General features: G+C 37.4%; 1 protein-coding gene and 1 pseudogene across 7 annotated transcripts in view; one reads left to right on the forward strand and one right to left on the reverse strand.

The window, feature by feature from the left end:
• SENP5 (SUMO specific peptidase 5) overlaps positions 1-25260 on the forward strand; it is a 73191-nt gene extending 47931 nt beyond the window's left edge. For 3 of the 7 annotated variants that reach the window (XM_028505259.2, XM_028505262.2, XM_036018284.1), the window contains 4 exons: positions 14577-14714; positions 17283-17366; positions 21327-21377; positions 21840-25260. In XM_028505259.2, coding sequence (XP_028361060.1) covers positions 14577-14714; positions 17283-17366; positions 21327-21377; positions 21840-21950 — 384 coding nt within the window. In that variant the 3' untranslated portion in view covers positions 21951-25260. The remainder of the gene's footprint in view (positions 1-14576; positions 14715-17282; positions 17367-21326; positions 21378-21839) is intronic. The other 4 variants (XM_028505260.2, XM_028505261.2, XM_036018285.1 and 1 more) reach the window with 3 other exon arrangements.
• On the reverse strand, positions 1464-3338 carry LOC114490692 (annotated as a pseudogene).
• Positions 25261-25286: the final 26 nt, after the last annotated feature.

Genomic DNA, 25286 nt, shown 5'->3' on the forward strand with positions numbered 1-25286 from the left:
TTTCTTGCCTTATTGCTAGGACTTCTAGTATAATGTTGAATAGAAGTAACACGAGAGGACATCTTTGCCTTGTTCTCAATCTTAGGAGTAAAGTATTAAGTCATTCACTAATAGTTATGATGTCAGCTGTGAGTTTTTTGGTAAGTGCCCTTTATAAGAATAAAAATGTTTCGTCTTATTCTTAGTTTGCTGAGATTTTTAAATCATAAATGGATGTTGGGTTTTATCAAATGGTTTTCCTGCATCTGAGGAGACGATCTATAGTTTCTCATCTTTATTCCTTTAATGGGCCTCAAACTGAAGTTAGTAGCACCTAATCTTGAGACATTCCAGTCTTAGGGCCACTTAATAGCACTTAAAGCTTCAGCTTGGTCATGAAATAACTTCACTTCTATTTATAGAACATTGGTTAAATCAAATCACATAACAGGACTACATATCTCCATGTGGCAATAGGCAGTTCTGTATAATTCTTTTATAGGGAGTACGACAAATAATTGAGATTAATAATATAATCTGCCCCACACATTTTTTTAAAAAAATTATAGTTCACATACAATATTCCTTTCACGTATACAACATACTGATTCAACATTTATATATCTTATAAAGTGATCACCATATTAAGCCTATAACCATCTGTTGCTATACATTATTATAACATTATTGATTCTATTCCCTGAGCTGTACATTATAACACCTGTGACTTATTTTGTAATCCATAATTTGTACTTCTTAATTCCTTTCACATGTTTTGCCCATCCCCCTACTCCTCTCTGGGAACCATCAGTTTGTTCTCTATATCTGTGAGATTTGTTTTTGTTTGTTCGTTTTGTTTTTAGATTTCACATGTAAGTGAAACCATACAGTATTTGTCATTTTCTGTATGACTTATTTCACTTATTGTTATATACCCTCTATGTCCATCTTTGTTGTTGTAGATGGTTTCTTTCTTTTTTTTTTCTTTTTATGGTTGAATAACATTCTGTTGTGTGTGTGTATCACATCTTATCTATGGACATCTAGTTGCTTCCATATCTTTGCTATTGTAAATAATGCTGCAGTGAACATAGGGGTGCATATATCTTTTTGAATTAGTGTTTTCAGTTTCTTTAGATAAAATCCCCATAAGTGGAATTGCTGGGTCATATGGTAGTTCTGTTTTTAAATGTTTGAGGAATCTCCATACTGTTTTCCATAGTGGCTGTACCAATTTACAATCCTACCAGTAGTACACTAGGTTTCCCTTTTCTGCAGAGCCTCGTCAACACTTAATCTTTTTTTCTTACTTTATTAAAATATTGAAAGTATTTCACACATATATTTTTGTCTTCCCACCATTTCAATTTGTTTAACCTTCACTCCTACTGTGTCCTATTGTAACATTTCATGTATACTTACAATCAAGCAGAGGGTGGAGTTTCACTTCGAAAACTGAACAGACGTTTTTGGACAACACATTCTTGGCAATGGAACCTGGACATCATTTATCAGACATAGTAGGGAAAGTTCTTGCTCTGCATTTTAAAAAGAATAGCCAGATACCAACTATTACAGATGCGAAATAAGATCGAAAATTTTAACAAACTGTTTAAACTATCTTAAGGAAACTGTCTTAAGGAAACTTGCACCACTGCCAGAGATCTTGAATAGCCTTCTAGTTGGTCATCTAGAAGCAATCTTTCACGTAATTGATACATTTGGCTTCTACTTTGGGAAGAGAACTACCTTTTTCTTTTCTTTTTTAAATTACATTTTATTGATTATGCTATTATAGTTGTCCTGACTTTTCCCCCTTAGCCTCTTCTCCACTCAGCATCACCCGATCCCTCAGACAGTCCCTCCACCATTGTTCCTGTCCATGGGTCATGTGTGTAAGTTCTTTGGCTACTCCATTTCCTATACTGTACTTTACATCCCCATGGCTATTCTGTAACTACCCATTTGTGCTTAATCCCTTCACCTCTTCACCCAGTCCCCACCTCCCATCTGGCAACAATGAAAACGCTCTCCGCATCCGTGATTCTGTCTGTTCTTCATATTTTTTGTTTGTTTTTTAGATTCAATTGTTGATAGGTTTGTAATTATTGCCATTTTATTGCTTATAGTTTTGATCTTCTTTTTCTTAAATAAGTCCCTTTGACATTTTGTATAATAATGGTTTGGTGATGATGAACTCCTTTAGTTTTTTCTTGTCTGGGAAGCTCTTTATCTGGCCTTTGATTCTAAATGATGCCTTTGCTGGGTAGAGCAATCTAGTTCTCTCCTTTTCATAACTTTGAATATTTTTGCAGGTTTGGGACTCTGTGATTCCTGGACTTGCATGTCTGTTTTCCTTCACCAGAGAACCACTTTTTTTCTATACTTGTTTCATTTTTGTTCTGTCTTCTACAGGACTGAGTCCTTTTGGTATTTTCTTTCCTGTTTCTTGAAGGATTCTTTACTTTTTTATCTTGGTGTTAATAGTTTTGAGTCTTTTCCATTCTGGTTTGATTTTTTGCTAGAAAATCTTATACAGATTTCTTTATCGGAAGTTTTTCTTCAGCTTCCTCCTTATCAAAACCATCATCATTATCTTCATTATCATGATCCTCATCTGCAGAAAGTTTTACTTTTTTCTGTGGAAACTTGCTACCACTTCTAGGGCAGAATGCTTTCTAGATATACTTAGGGGTTTCACATTCTCTTCCCCTTCATCTTCTGACTCTGCATTGTCCTCCACAGTCCTAAGTGTTGTGTGCCAAGATGCACAGGCTCTAAACTACACTTGAACCATAAGACAACAGGTGGTATTATTTCAGAGCCACTAAGGGAAATCATTGGCTGTACAGCCATTGTCAGAGGTGCTGCTAGTGTTACTTTCATTGGATTGCCTTCACAGTTCATTGCTTCTGCTTCAACAATGTAAAATTCATCCTTTGCACCAGCCCCTAAAATGACTGTTCCTAAGGTAATTGTTGCTCATTTTCATCATTATCCACCTTAAAGTGATAATCTTTGTCAGTCTTTAATTCAAAACCAAAAAGATAGTTTTGGGGCCTCAGGGGGCTCATGTCCATGTCTGTCAAATCTTCCGTCGGGTGGTGGCAAGCAATTAAGTGGGAGAGAAGGCAGATGGACATAAACGACTACTGTTCACATAACAGCTGCACAGGATGCAATCACACCAGAGAAAAGCAACTCTTATTCTTAGCTGTCTTCTTGATAATAGTCCTTCTAACAGGTGTGAGGTGATATCTCATAGTTTTGATTTGCATTTCCCTGATGATTAGTGATTTAGTGATGTTGAACATCTTTTCATTTGTGATGATTAGTGATGTTGGCCATCTGTATGTTGTCTTTGGAGAAATGTCTGTTCAGATCCTCTGCCCATTTTTTAATTGGATTGTTTGTGTTTTTGATATTAAGTTGTATGAATTCTTTATATATTTTAGATATTAATCTCTTATTACACATATCATTTGAAAATATTTTCTCCCAATCATAGGTTGTCTTTTAGTTTTGTTGATGGTTTCCTTGGCTGTGCCAAACCTTTTTAGTTTTATGTGGTCCCATTTGTTTACTTTTGTTGTTGTGTTTTCCTGAGAAGACATATCCAAAAAATATTGCTAAGACTGATGTCAGAGAGTTTACTGCTTATGCCTTTTTCTAGGAGTTTTACAGTTTCAGTTCTTACATGTACACTTTAATCCATTTTGAGTTTATTTTGTATATAGTATAAGAATGTGGTGTATTTTCAATTTTTGAATATATCTGTTCAGTTTTCCAACATCATTTATTGAAGAGACTGTTTTTTCCCCATTGTATATTCTTCCCTTCTTTGTCATAGATTAATTGACCATATAGCTATTTTATTTCTGGGCTCTCTCTTCTGTTCCATTGACCTATGTGTCTGTTTTTGTGCCAGTATATACTGTTTTTTGTTTTTTTGTTTTTTTTTTTTTAATTGTAACTTTGTAGTATTGTTTGAAATCCAGGAACATGATATCTCCAACTTTTTATTTCTCAAGATTGCTTTGCCTATTCAGGGTCTTCTTGATATAAATTTTAAGATTATTTGTTCTAGTTCTGTAAGAAATACCATTGGTATTTTGATAGGAATTATATTGAATCTATAGATTGCTTTGAGTTTATGGACATTTTAACAATATTAATTTCTCCAATTCATGAAGTGTGATATATCCTTCTATTTATTTGTTCTTCTTCAGTTTCTTTTATCGGTGTTTTAATAGTTTTCTGAGTACAGGTCTTTTACCTCCTTGGTTGAATTTATTCCTAGGAATTTTATTCTTTTTGATGCAATTGCAAGTCAATAGTTTTTAAAATTTCTTTCTGATAGTTTGTTATTAGTGCATATAAATGCAGAGGTTTTTTGGATATTAATATTGTTATCCTGCAATTTTACTGAATTCATTTATGAGTTCTAATAGTTTTTTGGTGTAATCTTTAGGGTTTTCTATATATAGTATCATGGCAAGTGCATATAGAGACAGTTTTACTTCTTTTCCAGTTTGGATGTATTTCCTTTCCTTTCCCTTTTTTTCTTTTCTTCTTTTTGTCTGATTGCCCTGGCTAGGATTTCCAATACTATGTTGAATAAAAGTAGTAAGAGTGGGCATCCTTGTCTTTTTCCTGATCTTATAGAAAAAAACAATTTCAGCTTTTCACTGTTCAGTATGATGTTAGCTGTGAGTTTGTCATGTGTGGTCTTTATTTTGTGAGGTATGTTCCCACTATACCCACTTCGTTGAGGGTTTTTTTATTGTAAACATGTTGAATTTTGTCAAATGCTATTTCTGCATCTATTGAGATGATCATATAATTTTTATCTTTCATTTTGTTTATGTTGAGTATCACATTGATAGACTTGAAGATATTGAACCACCCTTGTATCTCTGGAATAAATCCCTCTTGGTCGTGGTGTATGATTCTTTTAATGCAACAGTTTTCAATCTTTTATCTTATGGCACACATAAACTAATTACTAAAATTCTGTGGCACATCAAAAATATATTTGTTGCCCATATGACCAAAAAATGGGTATAATTTTGACTTATTCACAACAGACAGCTATTGTGTTGGCTGTGGTCATTTTTTTATTTGACAGTCTAAGGGAAAAGAGGTCAGTGCTTCTGACTAAATAGTCAGGTGTTGCATGTTTTAAAAATTCTCACAACACAACAGTGTGTTTCAACACCAGTTGAAAATCACTGTCTTAATGTATTGTTGAATACAGTTTGATAATATTTTGTTGGGATTTTTAAAAAAGATTTTATTTATTTTTAGAGAGGGGAGAGGGGGAGAAAAGGACGGGAAAGAAACAGCAGTATGTGAGAGAAACATTAATGTGTGGTTGCTGCTTGCATTCCCCCAACTAGGGACCTAGTCTGCAACCCTGGCACATGCTCTGTTGGTTTGTATGCCAGTGCTCAATCTACTGAGCCACACCAGCCAGGGCTGTTGAAAATTTTTACATCTGTGTTCATCAGGGATATTGGCTTATAATTTTCTTTTTTTGTGTTGCCTTTGGTTTTGGTATCAGGGTAATGTTTGGAAGCTTTCCCTCCTCTTCAATTTTTTTGTAATAGTGTAAGGAGAGGGATTAATTCTGCTTTGAATGTTTTATAAAATTAAACTGTGAGGCAATCTGGTCCTGGACTTTTGTTTGTCTGGAATTTTTTGAATACTGATTCAATTTCATCTTGGAAGATTGTATATTTTCAGGAATTTATTCATTTCTTTCAGGTTGTCCAATTTGTTGGTGTAAATTGTTCATAGTATTCTCTGTGGTGTTGGTTGTCACTACTCTTTCATTTCTGATTTATTTATTTGGGCTCTTCTCTCTTTTTCTGTTGATGAGACTGGCTAAACTCTGTCAATTTTATTTTTTAAAGTACTGCATTTTGCTATGTATAATGTGCTTCTGTATATAATGTGCACCCACATTTTGGCCCAAACTTTCAGAAAAAAATCTTTCATTTTAATTTTTAATTCAGTTTTTTTATTTCTTTATATTTAGAAACAAAACCAATTGTTGTGTTTCAGGATATTATTTTGCATATGGATATCAATATTGCTTTCTAGAGCTTCACTTTTAACACACAAGCATAAATAAGAGAAAAATGTTTATATGGATACAGAATTAGTACTGTCCTTGTATAATGCACATCCTTATTTTTCCCTCAAAAATTTGGACAAAAAATGCACATTATACATGGCAAAATAAGGTACCAGTACTTATTTCATTCATCTTTTCATCTTTTATTAATTTCCATCCTGATCTTTATTATTTCCATTATCCCACTTATTTCGGGCTTTGTTTGCTCTTTTTCTAGTTCCTTTAGTGTAAGGTTAAATTGTTTGAGATTTTTCTTGTTTCTTGAGGTAGGCCTTGTATGACTATAAACTTCCCTCTTTGAACTGTCTTTGCTATGTTCCACAGATTGGAAAGTGTTTCTATTTTCATTTGACTCAAGAAAATTTGTTTAAACAAGAATCTTTTATTTTTAAAGATTTTCTTTAGTTATTTTTAGAGAGAGAGGAAGGGAGGGAGAAAGAGGGAAACATCAATGTGTAGTTGCCTCTCACACGCCCCCTACTGGAGACCAGGCCTGTGCCCTGACTGGGCATCAAACCAGCAACCCTTTGGTTTGCAGGTCGGCACGCAGTCCACTTAGCCACACCAGCCAGAGCAAGATAAATTTTTTTATTTCCTTTTTAATTTCTTCTTTTACCCATTGGATGTTTAACAGAATTTTTTTAGCCTCCAAGTATTAGTGTTCCTTTTTATTTTCAGTTTTCATCTTGTAATTGTTTTCTAGATCCATAGCATTATGTTTGAAATGATACTTGATATGATTTCAGTCTTCTTAAATTTATTGAAATTTTTGTGGTATAAGGTGATCTATTGTGGGGAATCCTCCATGTGCACTTGAAAAGAATGTATATTCTGTTGTTTGGGGTTAGAATATTCTATATATTTATTAATTCTGTGTTGTATAATGTGTCATTTAAAGCCAGTGTTTCTGTGTTATTTCTGTCCATTGTTGTAAGTGGGGTATTTAAGTCCCCTACTACGAGTATTGTACTACTGTCAGTCTTTCATTTTATGTCAGCTAATATTTTGCTTTATGTATTGAGGTGTTCCTCTGTTGAGTATGTTGGGTGCACTGATGTTTACAAGTGTCGTAACTTCTTGTTGGTGATCCCTTTATCAGTATATAATGCCCTTCTTTCTCTTCTTACAATCTTTGTTTTAAAGTTCATTTTGTCTGATACTAGATTTGCTGCCCCAACTTTTTTATTTTCACTTCCATGAAATACTTTTTCTTGTCCCTTAATAGTGTATGTCTTTCGTTCTTAAGTAAGTGTCTTTTACGCAGAACATACACAGTTCTCAAATCACTTCTTAATTATATGAGGTCTGTCCGGAAAATATCCAGCCCTGTAATGTGAAAAATAGAGACATTAAAGAAGATACAAGAAACATTGTATAGGACAATGATGCCTCAGTCCCCTTCAAAGTAGGCACCTTGGGCCTCAGACAGTTCTCCCAGTTGCTATCAGCTAACAGTCTGAAATTTCTTCCCTTTCAAAGGTGATTTTAGTTTTGGGAAAAGCCAGAGGTTGGAGGGCACCAGCTTTGGGCCATAAGGAGGCTGAATCACCTGGGTAATTTGATGTTTTGCAAAAAAAAAAAAAAAACTCGGCATAAGATGTGATGTAGGAGTGGGCAGTTTTTTGCGATGAAGCTGCCAATCTCCAGTCACCCATAGCTGCAGCCATTGGGGTCATCCAGATAGTTTCTATAGAGGAATATTCGAGCTTAATGCAAGATTTGATGAAGATTCATTGCTCTATTCGCTCAATCATTTGAGTGTGATGGCCACACAGCACACATGCTCACTCAGTGGCATTACTGTACCCACTGACTAGTACAGTGAAGTTGTCATTGTTTATGCATATTCATTCCAGTCCACTCTCCTTGGCTGCCAGGTTACATCAATGTTACACAAATCATTCTCATTATATTAACAATGGTTGGACGTTTTCTGGACAGACCTCATATATATATAAAGTTGTGTCTATGTGTTTGTGTGCATGAAAATAAACATATTTAAAAAAAGAAGCCCTGATCATTGTGGCTTAGTTGGTATTGTGAGGCAAAGTGAAAGGTTGCTGGTTTGATTCTTGGCCAGGGCACATCCCTGGGTTGCAGGTTTGGTTTCACTCAGGCATATACGAGATGTAACCAGTTAATGTTTTTCTCTCTCACATTGATATATATATATTTTTAATATATTTTATTGATTATGCTATTACAGTTGTCCCATTTCCCCCTTTCTCTCCCCTCCACCCTGTACCCCCTCTCCCACCCATGTTTCCCCCCTTTAGTTCATGTCCATGTGTCATACTTATGAGTTCTTTAGCTTCTACATTTCCCATACTGTTCTTGCCCTCCCCCTATCTACTTTCAACCTACATTCTATGCTACTTATTCTCCATACCTTTTCCCCCTCTCTCCTCCTCCCACCCCCCTGCTGCTAACCCTCCATGTGCCCTCCATTTCTGTGGTTCTGTTCCTGTTCTAGTTGTTTACTTAGTTTCTTTTGGTTTTGCTTTAGGTGTGGTTGTTAATAATTGTGAGTTTGCTGTCCTTTTACTATACATGTCTTTTCTTTATCTTCTTTTCTTAGATAAGTCCCTTTAGCATTTCATAAAATAAGGGCTTGGTGATGATGAACTCCTTTCACTTGACCTTATCTGAGAAGCACTTTGTGTGCCCTTCCATTCTAAATGAAAGCTTTGCTGGATAGAGCAATCTGGGATGTAGGTCCTTGTCTTTCATGAGTTGGAATATTTCTTTCCAGCCCCTTCTTGCCTATAAGGTCTCTTTGGAGAAATCAGCTGACAGTCTGATGGGAACTCCTTTGTAGGTTACTATCCCCTTATCTCTTGCTGCTTCTAGGATTCTCTCCTTCATTTTTACCTTGGCTAATGGAATTATGATGTGCCTTGGTGTGTTTCTTTTTGGGTCCAACTTCTTTGGGGCTCTCTGAGCTTCCTGGATTTCCTGGAAGTCTATTTCTTTTGCCAGAATGGGGAAGTTCTCCTTTATTATTTGTTCAAATACGTGCTCAATCTGTTGCTTTTCCTCTTCCCCTTCTGGTACCCCTATAATTCGGATGTTGGAACGTTTCAAGATGTCCTGGAGGTTCCTAAGCTTCTCCTTGTGTTTTTGAATTCTTATTTCTCCATTCTTTCCTGTTTGGTTGTTGTTTTCTTCCTTCTGGTCCACTCTAGTGTTTTGAGCCCCAGTTTCCTTCCCATCACTGTTGGTTCTCTGTGTACCTCCTTCATCTCTTTTATGGTAACCTGCATTTTTTCATGTAATTTGCGCCCAAAATCAGCCAATTCTGTGAGCTTCCTGATCACCAGTGTTTTGAACTGTGCATCTGATAGATTGGCTATCTCTTGGTCACTCAAAAGGATGAGTCCTGGGGCATTGATCTGTTCTTCTGTTTGAGACATGTCTCTCTCTCTCTCTCTGTCTCTCTCTCTTTTTTTTTTTTGGTCTGGTCGTTCCTGTTACTTTGAGGGGCGGAGCCTTAGGTGTTCACCGGGGCTGGGCACCCCAGTCGCTAGATTGTGACATTGTATGTGGGGGCGGGGGCGGGAGGGAACAATGGCGGTAGCTCCGTTTTCCTGGGACTTCAGTCCCTTCTCTGGGATCCTGGGTTGTGCACTCTGCCCTGGTCCACAATCGCTGCCTCACTGGGTCCGCCAGCTGCCGCTTGCGTACTCAGGGTCCACCCGCTGCGATCTTGCGCACCCTAGATGCCTTACGAGCTCCCGGCTGCCTTATGTGCCCAGTTCTCCTGTTCTCTGCTCGCCACGACCTGCACACGGCTGCTCCTCTCCGCCCCTCTTACTGGTCTGGATGAACGGGTCTACTTCAACTTCTTGGCTGTCCGACTTCCATTCAGATAAATTCTCTATCAGTTCTGGGTGTTACTCTGCCTCTAAATTGTTGTTGTTCTAATCTTGGTTGTGCGTGGAGGTACAGTGCGTCCACCTATGCCTCCATCTTGCCGGAAGTCCAAAAGTTTTTTTTTTTATTCACCTTTTTATTGAAATAGAATGGGTATATAACATTTTGTAAGTTTCAGGTGTGCAATATAATATGAGGTTTGTATATATTACAAAGTGATCACCACCCAAAGTCTAGTTACTACCCATCACCACGTAATGAGACCTTCACTCATACTGCCCACCCCTCAACCCTTTTTTTATCTGGTGATCACCAATCTGTTCTTTGTATCTATGAGATTAATATTATTTGTTTGTTAAAGTTTTTCTTTTAGTTTCCACATATAAATGAAATCATGTGGCATTTTCTTTTTCTATCTGACTTACTTCCTTTAGCATAATACCCTCTAGGGCCATTCATGTTGCAAGAGGCAAGATCTTATTCTTTCCTGTGGCTGAATAATATTCCATTCTATATATACACACCACACCTTTTTTTATCAGTTCTTCCATTGATAGAAACTTAGGTTGTTTCCATATCTTGGCTATTGTACATAATGTTGTAATTAACATGGGGGTACATATCCAGAAGTGGCATAGCTGGATCATACGGTAGTTCTCTTAATATTTTGAGGAATCTCCATACTGTTTTCCATGCATGTGCCCTAACTGGAAATCGAACCAGTGACCTTTTGTTGCACAGGCTGGCGACACTCAGTCCACTGAGCCACACCAGCCAGGGCAAATTTTCTTATTTTTTAATCATTAAAAGCTTATAAAGAGATTCTAGTTAGATTCTCACCAGCCATAGTGTTAAGGATATCAGGAACCTTGGTGGTCCAGTTTTTAGAGTTTCTCAAGTTGTATGATTCAGTGTTTGAAAGGTTTAGGTTGGTCCAGAAAATTTCTGGAGGGTCTTAATTTCTGGCCCTTCCTTTTCTATTTGTTGTGGTCACCCAACTCAGAGTATTTAGGAATGCTTTGGGAACCTCAGAGAACATGCCATAACACTTCAGACCTCCTGGCTAGGAATACATTTTCTAGTCTGCAATCAACTGACCTTTAAAAGGCCACCTAGAGAACACTGCAGAACCACTCTCATTCACCTCTTTCCCAGATTCATATGCTGAGATGTTTCCATTATTGATTATCTCGCAGTTTCGATGATCAGGTATGGCTTAACTGGGTCATCTGCTCAGGGTCTCAGTAGACCACACTCAAGGATTCAGCCAGACTGCATTCTCACCTTCCAAGCTTTTTCATTGGTGGCAGAATTCAGTTCGTTGTCATGGCATGACTGAAGTCCTCAGCTTCTGGAGGTTACTCCTTTCCACAGACAGCTCACAGCATGGCTGTATGCTCCTCCCAAAATGTTTTTTTTTTGGAAAGAATATAAATTTGTCATTATTTAATACTGTATTTTAAATGTGATTTCTTGTTTTAGATACTCAGAATTTTTGAGCTGAAAAGAACCAATTGTCAATTCTTTCTAATATTTCTTTCTATCCATCTGCCAGGTTTATGGATACAGGGAACTGAAAAACAGAAGTGCTAAAGTGCTTTGCTCCAAGGTCATGGAGACCAGCAGAACATTATGTATTCCAGAGCAGGACCTTATCTGAGTATTAGAAAGCAAAAAAGCCTTGAGAACATTTCAACTCTTTTAAACTAGACTTGTAGTTTTTTAACCCAAGGGATCTCTACAGTAATCTTCAACATACCTATAAAAGCCCTGGCTGGTGTGGCTCAGTGGATTGAGCACCACCCTGGGAACCAGAAGGCTGCTGGTTTGAGTCACAGTGAGGGCACATGTCTGGGTTGCAGGCCAGGTCCCCAGTTGGGGGAGTGAAAGAGTCAACCAATTAATGTAGCTCTCACACATGGATGTTTCTCTTCCTCTCTTTATAAATAAATAAATAAATAAATAAATCCTTTAAAAAAATTAAAGTACCGGAAAAAAAGAAATTTATTAACTTTACAAATTTGTAGTTTATTAAACACCTACGATTTTATTATCCACAACTAGAATTTTGAGTGGAATCGCAAATATTTCTAGATTGCAAAGGATATTATATTAGGATATAAAGGATGAATTAAGATGTAAAGTATTATCAGGAATACTTTTCTCAGTTTTGACATCTGCGTGACCTAAGGTAGTAACAATGATAATAGCTAAGATTTATTGGATTATCACTCTCAAAAACTTCATAAGGTAGGTACTATTGTTGTCTGTATTTCATATGGTGGAAATTGAAACACAGCTGTGAAAATTGACAGTCATCTGGCCAATAAATGCAAGAGCTATTTGACCAGAGACTTCAGACCAGACAATTTGAACTTGACCACTTTAGAGCCCACAATTTTAACTACTAAATTGAGTCTGTAGAAAGACAGAAGTTTTATAGCCCTCTTTTCTAATACCATGATTCTTTTCTAATAAGAATTGAGTTGCAGTCAAATATGTACAAGAAAATTAGTTAAGCATAAAATAAGGGGCCAAGTCATACCTGACAGTTGCTAAACACGGGTTTAGCAGTTGAAATGGAAAGTGGTGCTTTCTGTGCCATCAGTTTTCTTTTCTTCCTTTTGTTTAAGCTTGTTCAGTGGAAGAGTATAGGACTAAGCATGGATTGAAAGATAAAATTCTGGTTACATCTACACCTGAGAATGTTAGTTGACAGACAGAGGTGTTGGCAGTTTGAGTTTCCACTGGAAACTCTAGTATACAGCTGAAACCAATTTCTGCATTGCACTTGGTGTATTGTTATTTCTCTTCATGTTTTCAGAACTACAGTATCCCAGAAGCATATGGTTCAGGTCAGCTCTGTAGGTAATACTGGGAAGCACATGAAGACAGACAGAACAGTTTGTGCAGTGATGTTTGTTAAGGTGTGCTTTTATATTTTTCTAGATTGTGTAGTAACGTTTTTACTTGTAGAATTGTGAGAAACTTAGAAATAAAGGTCTCTTTTGAAGTCAGTTATGGTTAACCTCATGTTTCTTAAGCATGTTGTTATAAAGCCAGGTAAATGGTATTTTTTCTTGCAGAACAAGTAAGTTACAGAAACTTCTGTTCCGAGCTCTTAAAATGCAACCTGCATAACAAAATTGTACATGAGAATGGCCTGATATATATTGAAATTTTTGTGAAAGAAGTCTTTTGCCCACCCCGTTGAGCCATGTACAGTTGCAAGGAGAGAAACCCATTGTAGCTAAGAAACGTGAAAGAACTCTCTAATTACTTGAAATCTGGAAGTTGCCTAAGTTTAGGAGAAAATATATGTAGGAGAATTTACTGATCATTTTCAGCCTGCTTGACTGTTCTGAAAGCCCCAGTGCAGTGTTTGACCACTCTTAAGTTTAATACGTACTCAGTAAGATTTGGAAGCACTGATCAGAAAAGGCAAACATAAATGCAAACTATCCTCATTATGTAAAATAGAATGCTCTCTAGTTCCATCTGTGCTGTCTCAAAGGGTAGGAGCTCCTTTTTTCTTTCTGCTGCATAGTATTCTATACTTAGTGAAATAAGCCAGGTGGTGAATGACAAATACTGTATGACCTCTCTTTTAAGTGGAACCTTTAATGATAAAGCATGATCTTTCGGAAGACATTTGATAGTGTGAAATGGAAAGTTTAATAAAACAAGAGCTATGTGTGTGTAAAGCCTTTTATTTAAGCTTGTTCACTGGAAGTGTATAGTATTGAACATGGACTGGAAGATAAAATTCTGGTTACATCTACACCTGAGAATGTTAGTTGACAGACAAAGGTGTTGGCAGTGTGAGTTTCCATTGGAAGCTCTAGAATGTAGCTAGCTGATTAATTTCTGTGTTGCACTTGGTGTACTGTTACTTCTCTTCATGTCATTGGAGCTGCAGTTGCTCAGAAGCATATGGTTCAGTCAACTCTGTAGGTAATATTGGGAAGCACATGAAGACAGAACAGTTTGTGCAGTGATGTTTATTATGGTGTGTGCTTACGTTTTTCTGGATCATGTGGTAATGTTGTTACTTGTAGAGTTGCGACAAGCTAAAGGGTTAAAGGGACTTTGAGAATCCTCTCTGTTTATGCTTGAGCTGTGTATCCTTCATTGGCAAAGCAAAATGTAGTGCTGCCTCCCAGGGAGAACTGGCCTCTTTTCTTTTAAAAACAAATTTACTTATTTATTTTTAGAGAGAGGGGAAAGGAGGGAGAGAAATATCTGTTGGTTGCCTTTCACACACCCCCAAACCAGTGACCCAGCCTGCAACCCAGGCATGTGCCCTGACTAGGAACCAAACAGGCAACCCTTAGATCTGCAGGCCAGCACTCAATCCAGTGAGCCATACCAGCCAGGGTTCTGTGTCATCAGTTTACTTACTGTGTATTACAGCTTAGTAGTTGCGTGGACTTCAGACTAAGACCTGGCTTTGAATTCTGGCTTCACCACTTCCTAGTTTTATGACTTGGGCAGGTCAAAGGTTAATAAATGAAGCTATTGTTCATTGTTTTTGATTTGGATAGCCTGTGGTGATGGCTGCATTTCTTTTTCTTGTCTTGATTAGGTGGATCTGTTTAAAAAGAGTCTTCTGTTGATTCCTATTCACCTGGAAGTCCACTGGTCTCTCATTACTGTGACACTCTCTAACCGAATTATTTCATTTTATGATTCCCAAGGCATTCATTTTAAGTTTTGTGTAGAGGTAAGTTAATATGCTGCCTATTTTTTTATATATCTTGTGATTGACCAAATATTATCTTGGCTCTAGATACAGTAGCATAAGTCAGTAGCATAAGTCAATACCAAGGGGATCAGTTTCTGAGATAAATGCCCACTGAAATGTTTGCAGAGAAAAGGACTTACTAGGAATATCCAGGTGGGAACAGGTATCTGTCTATGGTCCAGATCCCTCTCTGAGATACATTCCTTATTTGGGTTTTATCAGATTTCATTGTGCCTTTCTTTTAACAGTTTATTTTGAATATGGATAGAAGTCATTTTCCTTGGTTTCTCTTAGAGCTGAAATTTGCTTGTATCTTCAAGATACTTCTGTAGAATGAATTATAACCAAGAGAATCAGCTGGCAAATATGAGATTTCAATGAAGTGGTGGGATACAAAGCAAGAAAATTTAGTAGGTTTCTTAATTTTTCTGCACTGGCAAGAACCAGTTAGAAAATGTAACTGAACACAGAAAGATTCCATTTTCAAAAGTAACAAAGAGACAAATTATCCAGAAATATACCTTAGCAAAAAATGTGGAAGTTTTTAAAGATGAAAACTAAAATATTGGAAGGAAATCTGAATAGATGGGAAGACAGACACACTCAATATTGGAAAGTGATCAATTCTTCCCAAACTAATGTATACCAATTTCTGTCCTAATTAGTTTTCAATCAGGATTTTGGATGAAACCTGGTTAGCTCATTGTAAAATTTGTGTGCATGCACAACTAAAATAGTTTTGAAGTAGAACAGTGAAGGATAGAATACTTGGTTTACTAGATGTCAAACCATATCATAAAGTTTTAATAATTAAAAACTATATATTTATTTAGGAATAGATAAGTAGATTGGTGGTACAGCATAGAGAATCTAGAAACAACTCATGTATATGTGGAAACTTAGTATATGATAAAGTTAGGAAAGGACAGGCTCTTCAGTATATGTCACTGGGAAAATTAGCTGTCTATTTGAAAAGTAAAATATAGATCCTTACTTCATACTATTTATAAAGACAAATTCCAGACATAATAATGATCTAAATGTAAAACACAAACCTACAAAAGTTAGTATATAATATAGAAGATGTTAAGTTCTTAGAGTAGGGAATGCATTCTTACACAGAACAACAACAAAAAAGCAAAAGACATAAAGGAACAGATTGATAAATTTTAACATATCATAATTTAAAACTTCTGTATGTCATAAAGTTAAAAGAAAATGTTTGTGACCTATATAATAGACACTATCCATAATATATAAAGAGTTCCTACAAGTAAATAAGAAAAAGAAGGATCTAATGAGTATTTTTAGGAAAAATGCATTTAACCATTAAACACATGGAGAGATACTCAGCCTCACTGGAAATACAGGAAATGCAAATATGGTTCAATTTATTTTGCCTATTAGGAAAAGTTTAATGGTATTCAGTTGTTTATGTGGGTAAGAGGAAACAGACCTCATATGTGGGTAATATGAACCTTTGGAGAGGTTCATATTTTCTGGTGGAATGTGTACTTGAACAATTGCAATTCTGATAATTTCTCAGTGCCTTGTAAATTATTGCCTACCTGTTCCATTTCTTGGTGTCTAGTCCATAAAAATGTATTTGCACATAAGGATGAGGCATGCACCAGGATTTTCATTGCAGCATTATTGATAATAGTGAAAAATCAAAACTGCCTAAATTTAGCTCTACCAACAGATTAGCTAAATATGTACACTGTAGTATAATCACACTGTTAAACTGACCATAGCAGTTAATAAGAATATAGATGTCTGTATTCTAAAATGGTAAGATCTCGAAGACATACTAAGGCTAAAAAAGCAAGTTGCAGGAATACTACAGTATAACATTTATGTAAATAAAATACATATGTGCATGTATGTATACACACACAAACATACACACACATGCTTCTACTCTTCCTTCAGGAAGGATTAATTTATCTCCTGTAACTTCTGATTTCACTCTTAGAAGAGGTATGCAGAGAAAGATATGCATGATGAGGTTGAGGGCATAATGGAAAATTTGAAACTCCAGTAGGCTTCATCTAGGTAGAAACGTCAGCTATGGATATGCCTTTATTTAGTATTTAGAATGGGTTTAATTATACCTCAACAAATTGAATAATACCTTTACCTGTAGTTCTCTAAAGTATGGAAACAGGAATGTGTTTCATTTAGTTCCAGTTACTAATGATTTCTGCCATGAGTTCCTTCCCTCCGTTGAGCATGAGTAATCTTTAAGTTTCAGGTTCAGTAGGTTGACTTAGTGCTGAAAAAGGCCAACCATCTCATAACAGGTTCTTATTACAACATATATCAGTGTCCACAGTCTAAGTGTATACCTGGGTATAGAGGGTCAGAGTCCTTAATGTTACAAAGTAAAAGGTCTGAAATAAAGTTCCAGCTTTAAACTTGTTCATGCATACTCTGCTGAATGGTGGGACCATAGCCTCCTCTTTTGCTTCTATCTGCTGTGGGCAGGTTCCATTTTTCACCAAATCATGGAACATAGCATCTGTGTTTTGGTTTCTTTTCAACCAGAATATTAAAAAGTATTTGCTGACTGAAGCCAGAGAAAAAAATAGACCTGAATTTCTTCAGGGTTGGCAGACTGCTGTTACAAAGGTAAGTAGGTGATAAAAATGAAAACCCAGGCTTTTTAAGGGGATGGGATTATCAGAGGGTTGGGTGTCTTTAAAAGCATTTTTAGATTGGTGATGAACATGCCAGTGAAGAGTCTGGAGGCCGCAGGGAAGCAGCTCAAAACCTTACTGTTCATCATCTGGTTGCTGTTTCCCAGTGCTTGCTGGGAACAGATAAGTTTAGTTATTTCATCCCTGGGGCAGCTACTGATGATATGGTTGCTCCACTGGGGCGGGGTGGGGGGAGAGAGAGGATACATGTATAATTTATATAAACAAATGTATATATTTAAATTACTTATATATTTATTAAATATATAATTTATATATAAATATATATTTTACATATACACATTTTTTTTGGTGGCACCTGCCTCTTCCTCAGTGACTATTTAGAAAGGGAATAAATACACTGAGCTGCATTCCAGGCATTTGGGGAATGCAGTGAACTGAGTGCTTCAGCCTGAGCTCAATCCGGAAGCAGCACTATGTTTGGCCCATAGACATGTAAAGCTCTATGGGAGTCACAATGCCCAGGTGTAGCCTCTCAAAACAAGCCACCTTGTTTTATCTTGCCCGGCACCTTGTTTCTTCCTGGCAGCAGTGCTGAGCTCTAGCTTAACTGTTACAGATACTAGTGTCTTATATTTTAATGGTCAGTGCTTTCTTGTTTTCAAAGTGTTTGGCTTGTGTGATCTCATTTGATCCTTATAGCCTGTAAGGTAACTGGTCATTTTGGGATAGGCATTTTCTTTATTCTATAGATAAAAAAACAAAACAAAACAAAACTGAAGCCTCGGAGTGACCTTCCCTAGAGGCCATCAAAACTATTGGTAGTCAGGTCCTTGAACTCAGGTCTGTCTGGATCTTTCTTTAAAAATTTTTTTTTAATTGTTCTATTACTGTTGTCCCAATTTCTTCCACTACCACCCCTGTTACTGTCCCCGTCTGGATCATTGACACAATGTTAAAAATGCAGAGTCTTGAAACAAACCTTTAACCCAAAACTTAAGGGGCAAGACGTATTTGTTCATACTTAAACTGAAAAAGTACTAAGTTTTATATATTTATTTTTTAAAGTATATTTTATTGATTATACTGTTACAGTTGTCCCATATTTTTCTACCCTTTATTCCCTGCTGCCCTGCACCCCCCTCCCACCAACATTCTACCCCCAATTAGTTCATGTCCATGGGTCATACATGTAAGTTCCATGGCTTCTCCATTTCCTACACTGTTCTTAACCTCCCCTTGTTTATTTTCTACCTTCTATTTATGATTCTTATTCCCTGTACCTTTTTCCCCATTCCCCCCACTCTGCATCCCCATTGATAACCCTCCATGTGAGCTCCATTTCTGTGATTCTGTTCCTGTTCTGGTTGTTTGCTTAGTTTGTTTTGTTTTTGTTTTAGGTTCAATTGTTTGTTGTGAGTTTATTGTCATTTTGCTATTCATATTTTTTATCTTCTTTTTCTTAGATAAGTCCGTTTAACATTTCATGTAAGACATAGGTGGTAAACACAAGGCCTGCAGGCTGATTCTGGCCCGGCACCTTGTTTCTACCTGGCAGCAGTGCCAAGCTCTTGCTTAACTGTTAAGGAATAATTACATTTCCACAGTCCTAAAATTACATTCAGCCCTTTGAAGGCAACTGTAAGGCTGATGTGGCCCCTGGTGAAAATGAGTTTGACACCCCTGATATAAGGGCTTGGTGATGATGAACTCCTTCAATTTTATCTGGGAAGCACTTTATCTGCCCTTCCAATTCTAGATGATAGCTTTGCTGGATAGAGTCATCTTGGATGTTGGTCCTTGCCTTTCATAACTTGGAATACTTTTTTCTAGCCCCTTCTTGCCTGCAAGGTTTCTTTTGAGAAATTAACTGATACTCTTATGGGAACTCTTTTGTAGATAACTGTCTCCTTTTCTCTTTCTGCTTTTACGATTCTCTCCTTATCTTTAATTTTGGGTAATGTAATTATGATGTACATTGGTATGTGCTTCCTTGGCTTCAACTACATGGGGACTCTCTGAGTTTCCTGAATTTCCTGGAAGACTATTTCCTTTGCCAGATTGGGGGAGTTCTCCTCCATTATTTGTTTAAATAAGTTTTCAATTTCTTGCTCTTCCTCTTCTCTTTCTGGTACCCCTATGATTCTGATGTTGGCATATTTAAAGTTGTCCTGGAGGTTCCTGAGCCTCTCCTTATTTTTTTGAATTCTTGTTTGTTTATTCTGTTCTGGTTGAATGTTACTTCTTCCTTCTGGTCCAGATTGTTCTGAGTCCTGGTTTCCTTCCCTTCACTGTTGGTTCCCTGTACATTTTCCTTTTCATAGCCTTCACGTCTTCTGTTTTTCAACCACACTCAACCACTTCAGTGGGCATCCTAATTACCAGTGTTTTGAACTGTGCATCTGATAGGTTGGCTTTCTCTTCATTGCTTAGTTCCATTTTTGGAGCTTTAATCTGTTCTTTCATTTGGGCCATATTTCTTTGTCTCCACGTGCCTCTTACACTGTAAAGGGTGGAGCCATAGGTATTTGCCACTGCATGGCAACCCCCATTGCTGTATTGTGGTGCTGTATGTGGGGGAGGGGTCAGAGAGGGAACAAGGCTGCTGCTTGGTACCTGGCAGGCTTCTGGTCATTTCTTCCGCTACCCACAAGCAAATTGGACCCTTGTGGTGCTGATTCCTGGGGGGATGGGTTTGTATACATGGTAGGACCCTGTGAGACTCTCTAATGAACTCTCCTGTAAGTCTGGGAGTTTCTCTCACCACCACAACCCCCATAGGTTTACAGCCAGAGGTTTTGAGGCTTTATTTCTCTGCTCTGGAAACCTGGGTTGCATGGTCTGTCTGGCTCCCCAGTTGTTCCTCCCAGTTTATCTGCACATGAATGTGGGACCGCCAGCCACTGCCTTGCTGCATGTCTTCTCCACCCCTTCTACCAGTCTGGGTGAATGTTTCTTCTGTAATTCCTTGGTTGTCAGACTTCCATAGTTATATTTTCTAGTTGTTTTGGTTTTTGTTTTTAAATTTGTCATTGACCTTCTTTTGGTTGTGCAAGGAGGCAAAGTGTATCTACCTACTTCCCCACTTGGCTGGAAGTCCCAAGTGCTAAGTTTTACACTTAAACTTAAATGCGCTGGCTGGTGTTGCTCAGTGGATTGAGCACCCAGCCTACAAACTGAAAGATCACCAGTTTGATTCCCTGTCAGGGTTCATGCCTGGGTTGCAGGCCAGGTCCCCATTTGGGGCAAAAAAGAAACAACCAATGGATGTTTCTCTCCCTCTCTTTCTCCCTCCCTTCTCCTCTCTTTGAAAATAAATACTAAAAAAACTTAAGCTTAAGTTTTGTTTTAAATAACTTAGTATATTAGTTCAAATTAGAATTGAACCTGCAAATTTTCTGAATTTACCCAGCTAGAATATATAGGTATTCTCCTAAATTTAGACAGGATCTTTCATATTCCCACTTTAGGAAGGATATAGTAACAGTTTTTTTGAAAACATACCATTTATCTTTACAATTTCTTTCCTTAGTAGGACACAGTTATGTAATATGAGATGAAAAGTGAAGACTGCTAAGCAGGACTATAACTGTTTAAGTGTTCAGAGTCTAGGTACATGTTCTCTGATCCACAAGTTCATTGTTAGTGAATTCATAGCAAAGTTAATTATCCAAATGGAAGTCTTTAAGTAGGGTTTTGATTTCCCATTTTTCATATTTAGGCAAAATGTTCTATAAATTGTGGTTGATTGATAGCTCTTTTCATGTGGCCAAATGCCTCCATTAAATCAAACATTTTAATGCGAGAGGTACATACCAGCTGTCCTGGCTAGAGACTTCCTGTGTCTTGCTCATTTTTCTATAAAAACATATTTCTTACCTGAAGAGTAGGACTTGGTCTTATTTTAATGATCATTTTGTTTTCCCCTCAGTGTATTCCACAGCAGAAAAATGACAGTGACTGTGGAGTCTTTGTGCTCCAGGTAATGCAATTCCTTTTTTTTATCTTTGGAATTTACAATGTGTGAACTAAATTTGTTGAGTTTAGAGAGGCAAGATAGGAGTCCCTGTGATGTGTACATGGTACTAACTACAGTTATCAGGTTAGTTTTCCTTCCTCCCTTCCTTGTTGAGAAGGAGTAGTTTCTATATTGGAAGACCACCTTTGAAGGTCAAGCATGTATAATTGATATCATCCATGTCTTATCAGAGGTTATTAGTAAGCCACTCTGGAAGCTATAAATTTTTAACCATTTGCAAATGGTCTTTTAGAGTAAAGACCAGAGTAAAAACTATTCAGATTTTAAATAATGGCCACTTTCAGGGGCTATTCTTTCTCATATATTGGGTTCCTTTAGTGGTCAAAAGGCTTTTGTAAATTGTGTTATACATTGGGCTGGTACATAACTCCACATGCCATTTAAGTGTTTCTGGGACCTTTACAGTACTGCAAGTGCCTCGCCTTAGAGCAGCCTTTCCAGTTTTCCCAAGAAGATATGCCCCGAGTACGGAAGAGGATTTACAAGGAGCTGTGTGAGTGCCGGCTCATGGACTAAAACTCAGCAAGGCTGGGAAGTCTGACCAAGTTGCAGCAGATGGTTTGTTACTTGAATCTCCAAACACTTATTTGAATTTTTACAGATATTTCAGATCAGTGGTATTGGGCCACTATTGTTACCTCAAGTTTATTTTTAGCGCTTATTCATTTCTCTTGCTACCATGTACTATTTTTTAATGTTCAGTTTGGTTTCAGTTTTAACTTTATGGATTCCATGTGTTCCCCCCACCCCATATTTAATATTTATTATCCAAATACCGCATGCATATAGACAGAGCATGCAGTGCAGAGTATTAAAAAAAGCCTAGTAGATTTGGTGCAGCTTTTGAAACTTAGTTAGATGTGAACTGAATACAGGTTTAAAATTTAATTAATCCCAGAACCTAAAACTGCAGGATGTTTTTGATACAACATAACTCTGAAAGTATTAGGTGTTCCCTGGGCATAAAGGGTAGCTAGGAGTTGTTTTGACAAATCCAGTCCTATCCTACTTCCTTTTACCAGCAGTACCTTTCACTGACTTCCCTCTCTAAGTGAGTCTTAGATTGTGAGTTGCATTCCTTTTGAAGGGTGAGAGGAAGTGGCCATAAGCTAACTGGTGTGTTTTATACACGAAGACACATTTGAGAATTATAATAAATGCCTAAGACTTATAAAGGTTTTTGTCGGAACATTGAATTCTCTGGATTTTTGTTTTTGACCCATTAAAAAACTTAGTATCTATCAAACAAGTGGTCAATGAGAACTCAGCCTAAGAATAATTTACAAGTTGACACTTCCCTTGTGTTATCTTCCTTAAGAAATTAAAATTTGCCAAATACCTTTCTATTTCAAGGGTATTTAAAATACTAACATTTAAAATGAAGGCTGGCTTCAGGTCTTTTGCAGGAGTCATTGGTCCCGTTCCCCCCCCCACCCACACACACTCTTATCTGTTTAGTGATCTCAGGAACATGCAGGGCTTCTCATTTGGCCTCTGCTTGGTGGACCCTGAGACTCTACCACCAGAGTCCTTTTTTCGCTTCTATGAACATCATTTTCTGCAGAAAGGCAGAAGTGGCCCTGTCCTTACACTTGGCTTCATTAGGGTTAATGTAATGGATCTTGCATCTTTAGCCTTTCGTGGTATGTAAAAGGAAATAAAAGTGCATGTTAGACTTCCCTATTATCTGTTCTGAAATGGGCAGGAAAAACAACGTATATAGTAAGAAACCCAGAAGCTTATACAGAAAAATACCAACAAAATGGCTGAAGACACTTGGGATCTAGGCCTAGTTAGGTGTTGAAAATAAAAAGCTAAAATGTGCAGTTTAACTTCACCAAGCTAAGGCTGACTGCCAGCAGGTAAAGGTGTTTACATACAGGGTTCCCTCCCCAGACATTCCAAGCACCAACACCAGTGTTTACATTGTAAACAGCCCCAGAACGTGCCTAAGTTTCCCAGACTCAAAACTCCTTAGTATAAAACCAGGTCAGTATTTGTAGTGCTTCAAGTAGTTAAAAAGACAGATTAGAGGTACTTACTTTATGCTGCTATATAGGTAGGGTTGTGTTTGCATTAGGAAAGATGACAGTTTAAAATGGGGAGGACATCTTGAGATTTTCAATTTTCAGACATAAGCATGCAAAATGAGATTTTCCCAATATGTATGTGATACTTTTGCTTACTTTTTTTTTTTTGTAGCTATACAAAGTAGTAAGTAACTAGGCTATTGATTCAAAATGTCTTATACTTTGGAGCTCCCTATCTTATTTCCTTACTGACAGAATTAGGCATACAGAAGAGACAGAAGTGTGTTCTGGTAAGAATCTTATTTAATGCCCAAAGCTTGACTTGCCATTTATTTCTTCCAGTTGAGAAATGACCATCATCTCAGCACTGAGGCTTGCAGGGATGTTCACAGGGAACGTAAAGCGAGCTGTCCAAGTCCAGTTTTCCATTCACTTCCAGCTTTATGGGACACCTTGAGGTGCACTGTTCAGCATGCTTTAGCCTAAATTACACATATTTTAAGTCTGGTTAAAATGTTTCTCTGCATTCATGAAACTTGGTTTTGATACACATAGTCACTCCCCCCTGTCCCTTATGGTAACCCATTTAGCCCAAGCCCTACATTAGAATGACCTTTGTCCTGATGTTTGCAGTAATTACTTCTTTGCAACAAAGACATTTTTGAAGTACAGTCTGGGCAGTTGGTGAAAGAGATAGGCATTGTTCTACTGTTACTAGCTTGGCACTGAATTGTCCACAAGGTGGGCACACCTTATGCTTTTGGGGTTGATTACAGGCCTTGTACAAACTAAAAGCTACCTACAATGTGCCTTCAACAAGATGCCCAGTTTTCTCCATCAGCAAACCTACCAGTCTGTCATTGCTTCTTTCCAGTGATTTTTTTTCCTTTTCTTAAACTTATAGCAATGAATGTAGATTTCATTCAACTTTTAGTTAAGAGCCCTCAAGAACTGTAGAGAACCAACCTTCTCTGAAGGGAACCTCCTACGGGAAAAGAAGCACTTACTCCCAGTAGTCCCTAAATCCCTTTTCTGGAATTGCATTGTATTTTCTATTTATCATTAAATGCGAGTAACACTGGTCATCTTCAATTCATAGTTGGAACAAAACATAGCAGACTTAACTGGGACACAGCCAGCACTAGCCTAAATTGAGCTGCCCCTTTTCTCCACAGTCATGGTTCATTCACTGTGTTAAAGAGAATGGGAAACTCTGGGTGGATCAGACCCTTTAGGCAAGAAACAGTGTATTAATGGTGTGCATTAGATATATTGACTGCCTGCTCTGCTTAGTGATGTTAACAAACCAAACTAGCCCTGGCCAGTGTGGCTGTTGGTTAAGCATCATCCCACAAACCAAAAGGTTGTGGTTTGATTGCAGGTCAGGGCACATGCCTGGGTTGCAGGTTCCATCCACAGTTGGGGCGTGTACAGAAGACAGCCAGTTGATGTTTCTCTCTCATATCAGGGTTTCTCTCCTTCCCCCTCCCTGTCCCCCTCTCTAAAATAAAAAATAACAAAAAGAAACCAAACTAATCTGTGGTTATAAAGCACATACTTTATGTGCTGGGCTCTGCCTCCTGGCCTGTAGACAACTTAAAATCCTAGGGAATACCATCAGAGAAGTGCTAATTGTATTTGGGCATTACAAAAGCAGACCTACACAAGCTGTTCACTTAAGGGGTACCTTTTGGTCAGAAAATAAATTTGTTTAAAGGTTGTGATCATGTAAAATGACTCAAACCTTCTAACAAAAATATTTTTTTGAAAAAAAATAAACTAAATGCCTTTATAAATGTGTGTTCTCTTGTATCAAATAATA

This window comes from Phyllostomus discolor, chromosome 2, assembly GCF_004126475.2.
Source record: "Phyllostomus discolor isolate MPI-MPIP mPhyDis1 chromosome 2, mPhyDis1.pri.v3, whole genome shotgun sequence".
Lineage (NCBI taxonomy): Eukaryota > Metazoa > Chordata > Mammalia > Chiroptera > Phyllostomidae > Phyllostomus > Phyllostomus discolor.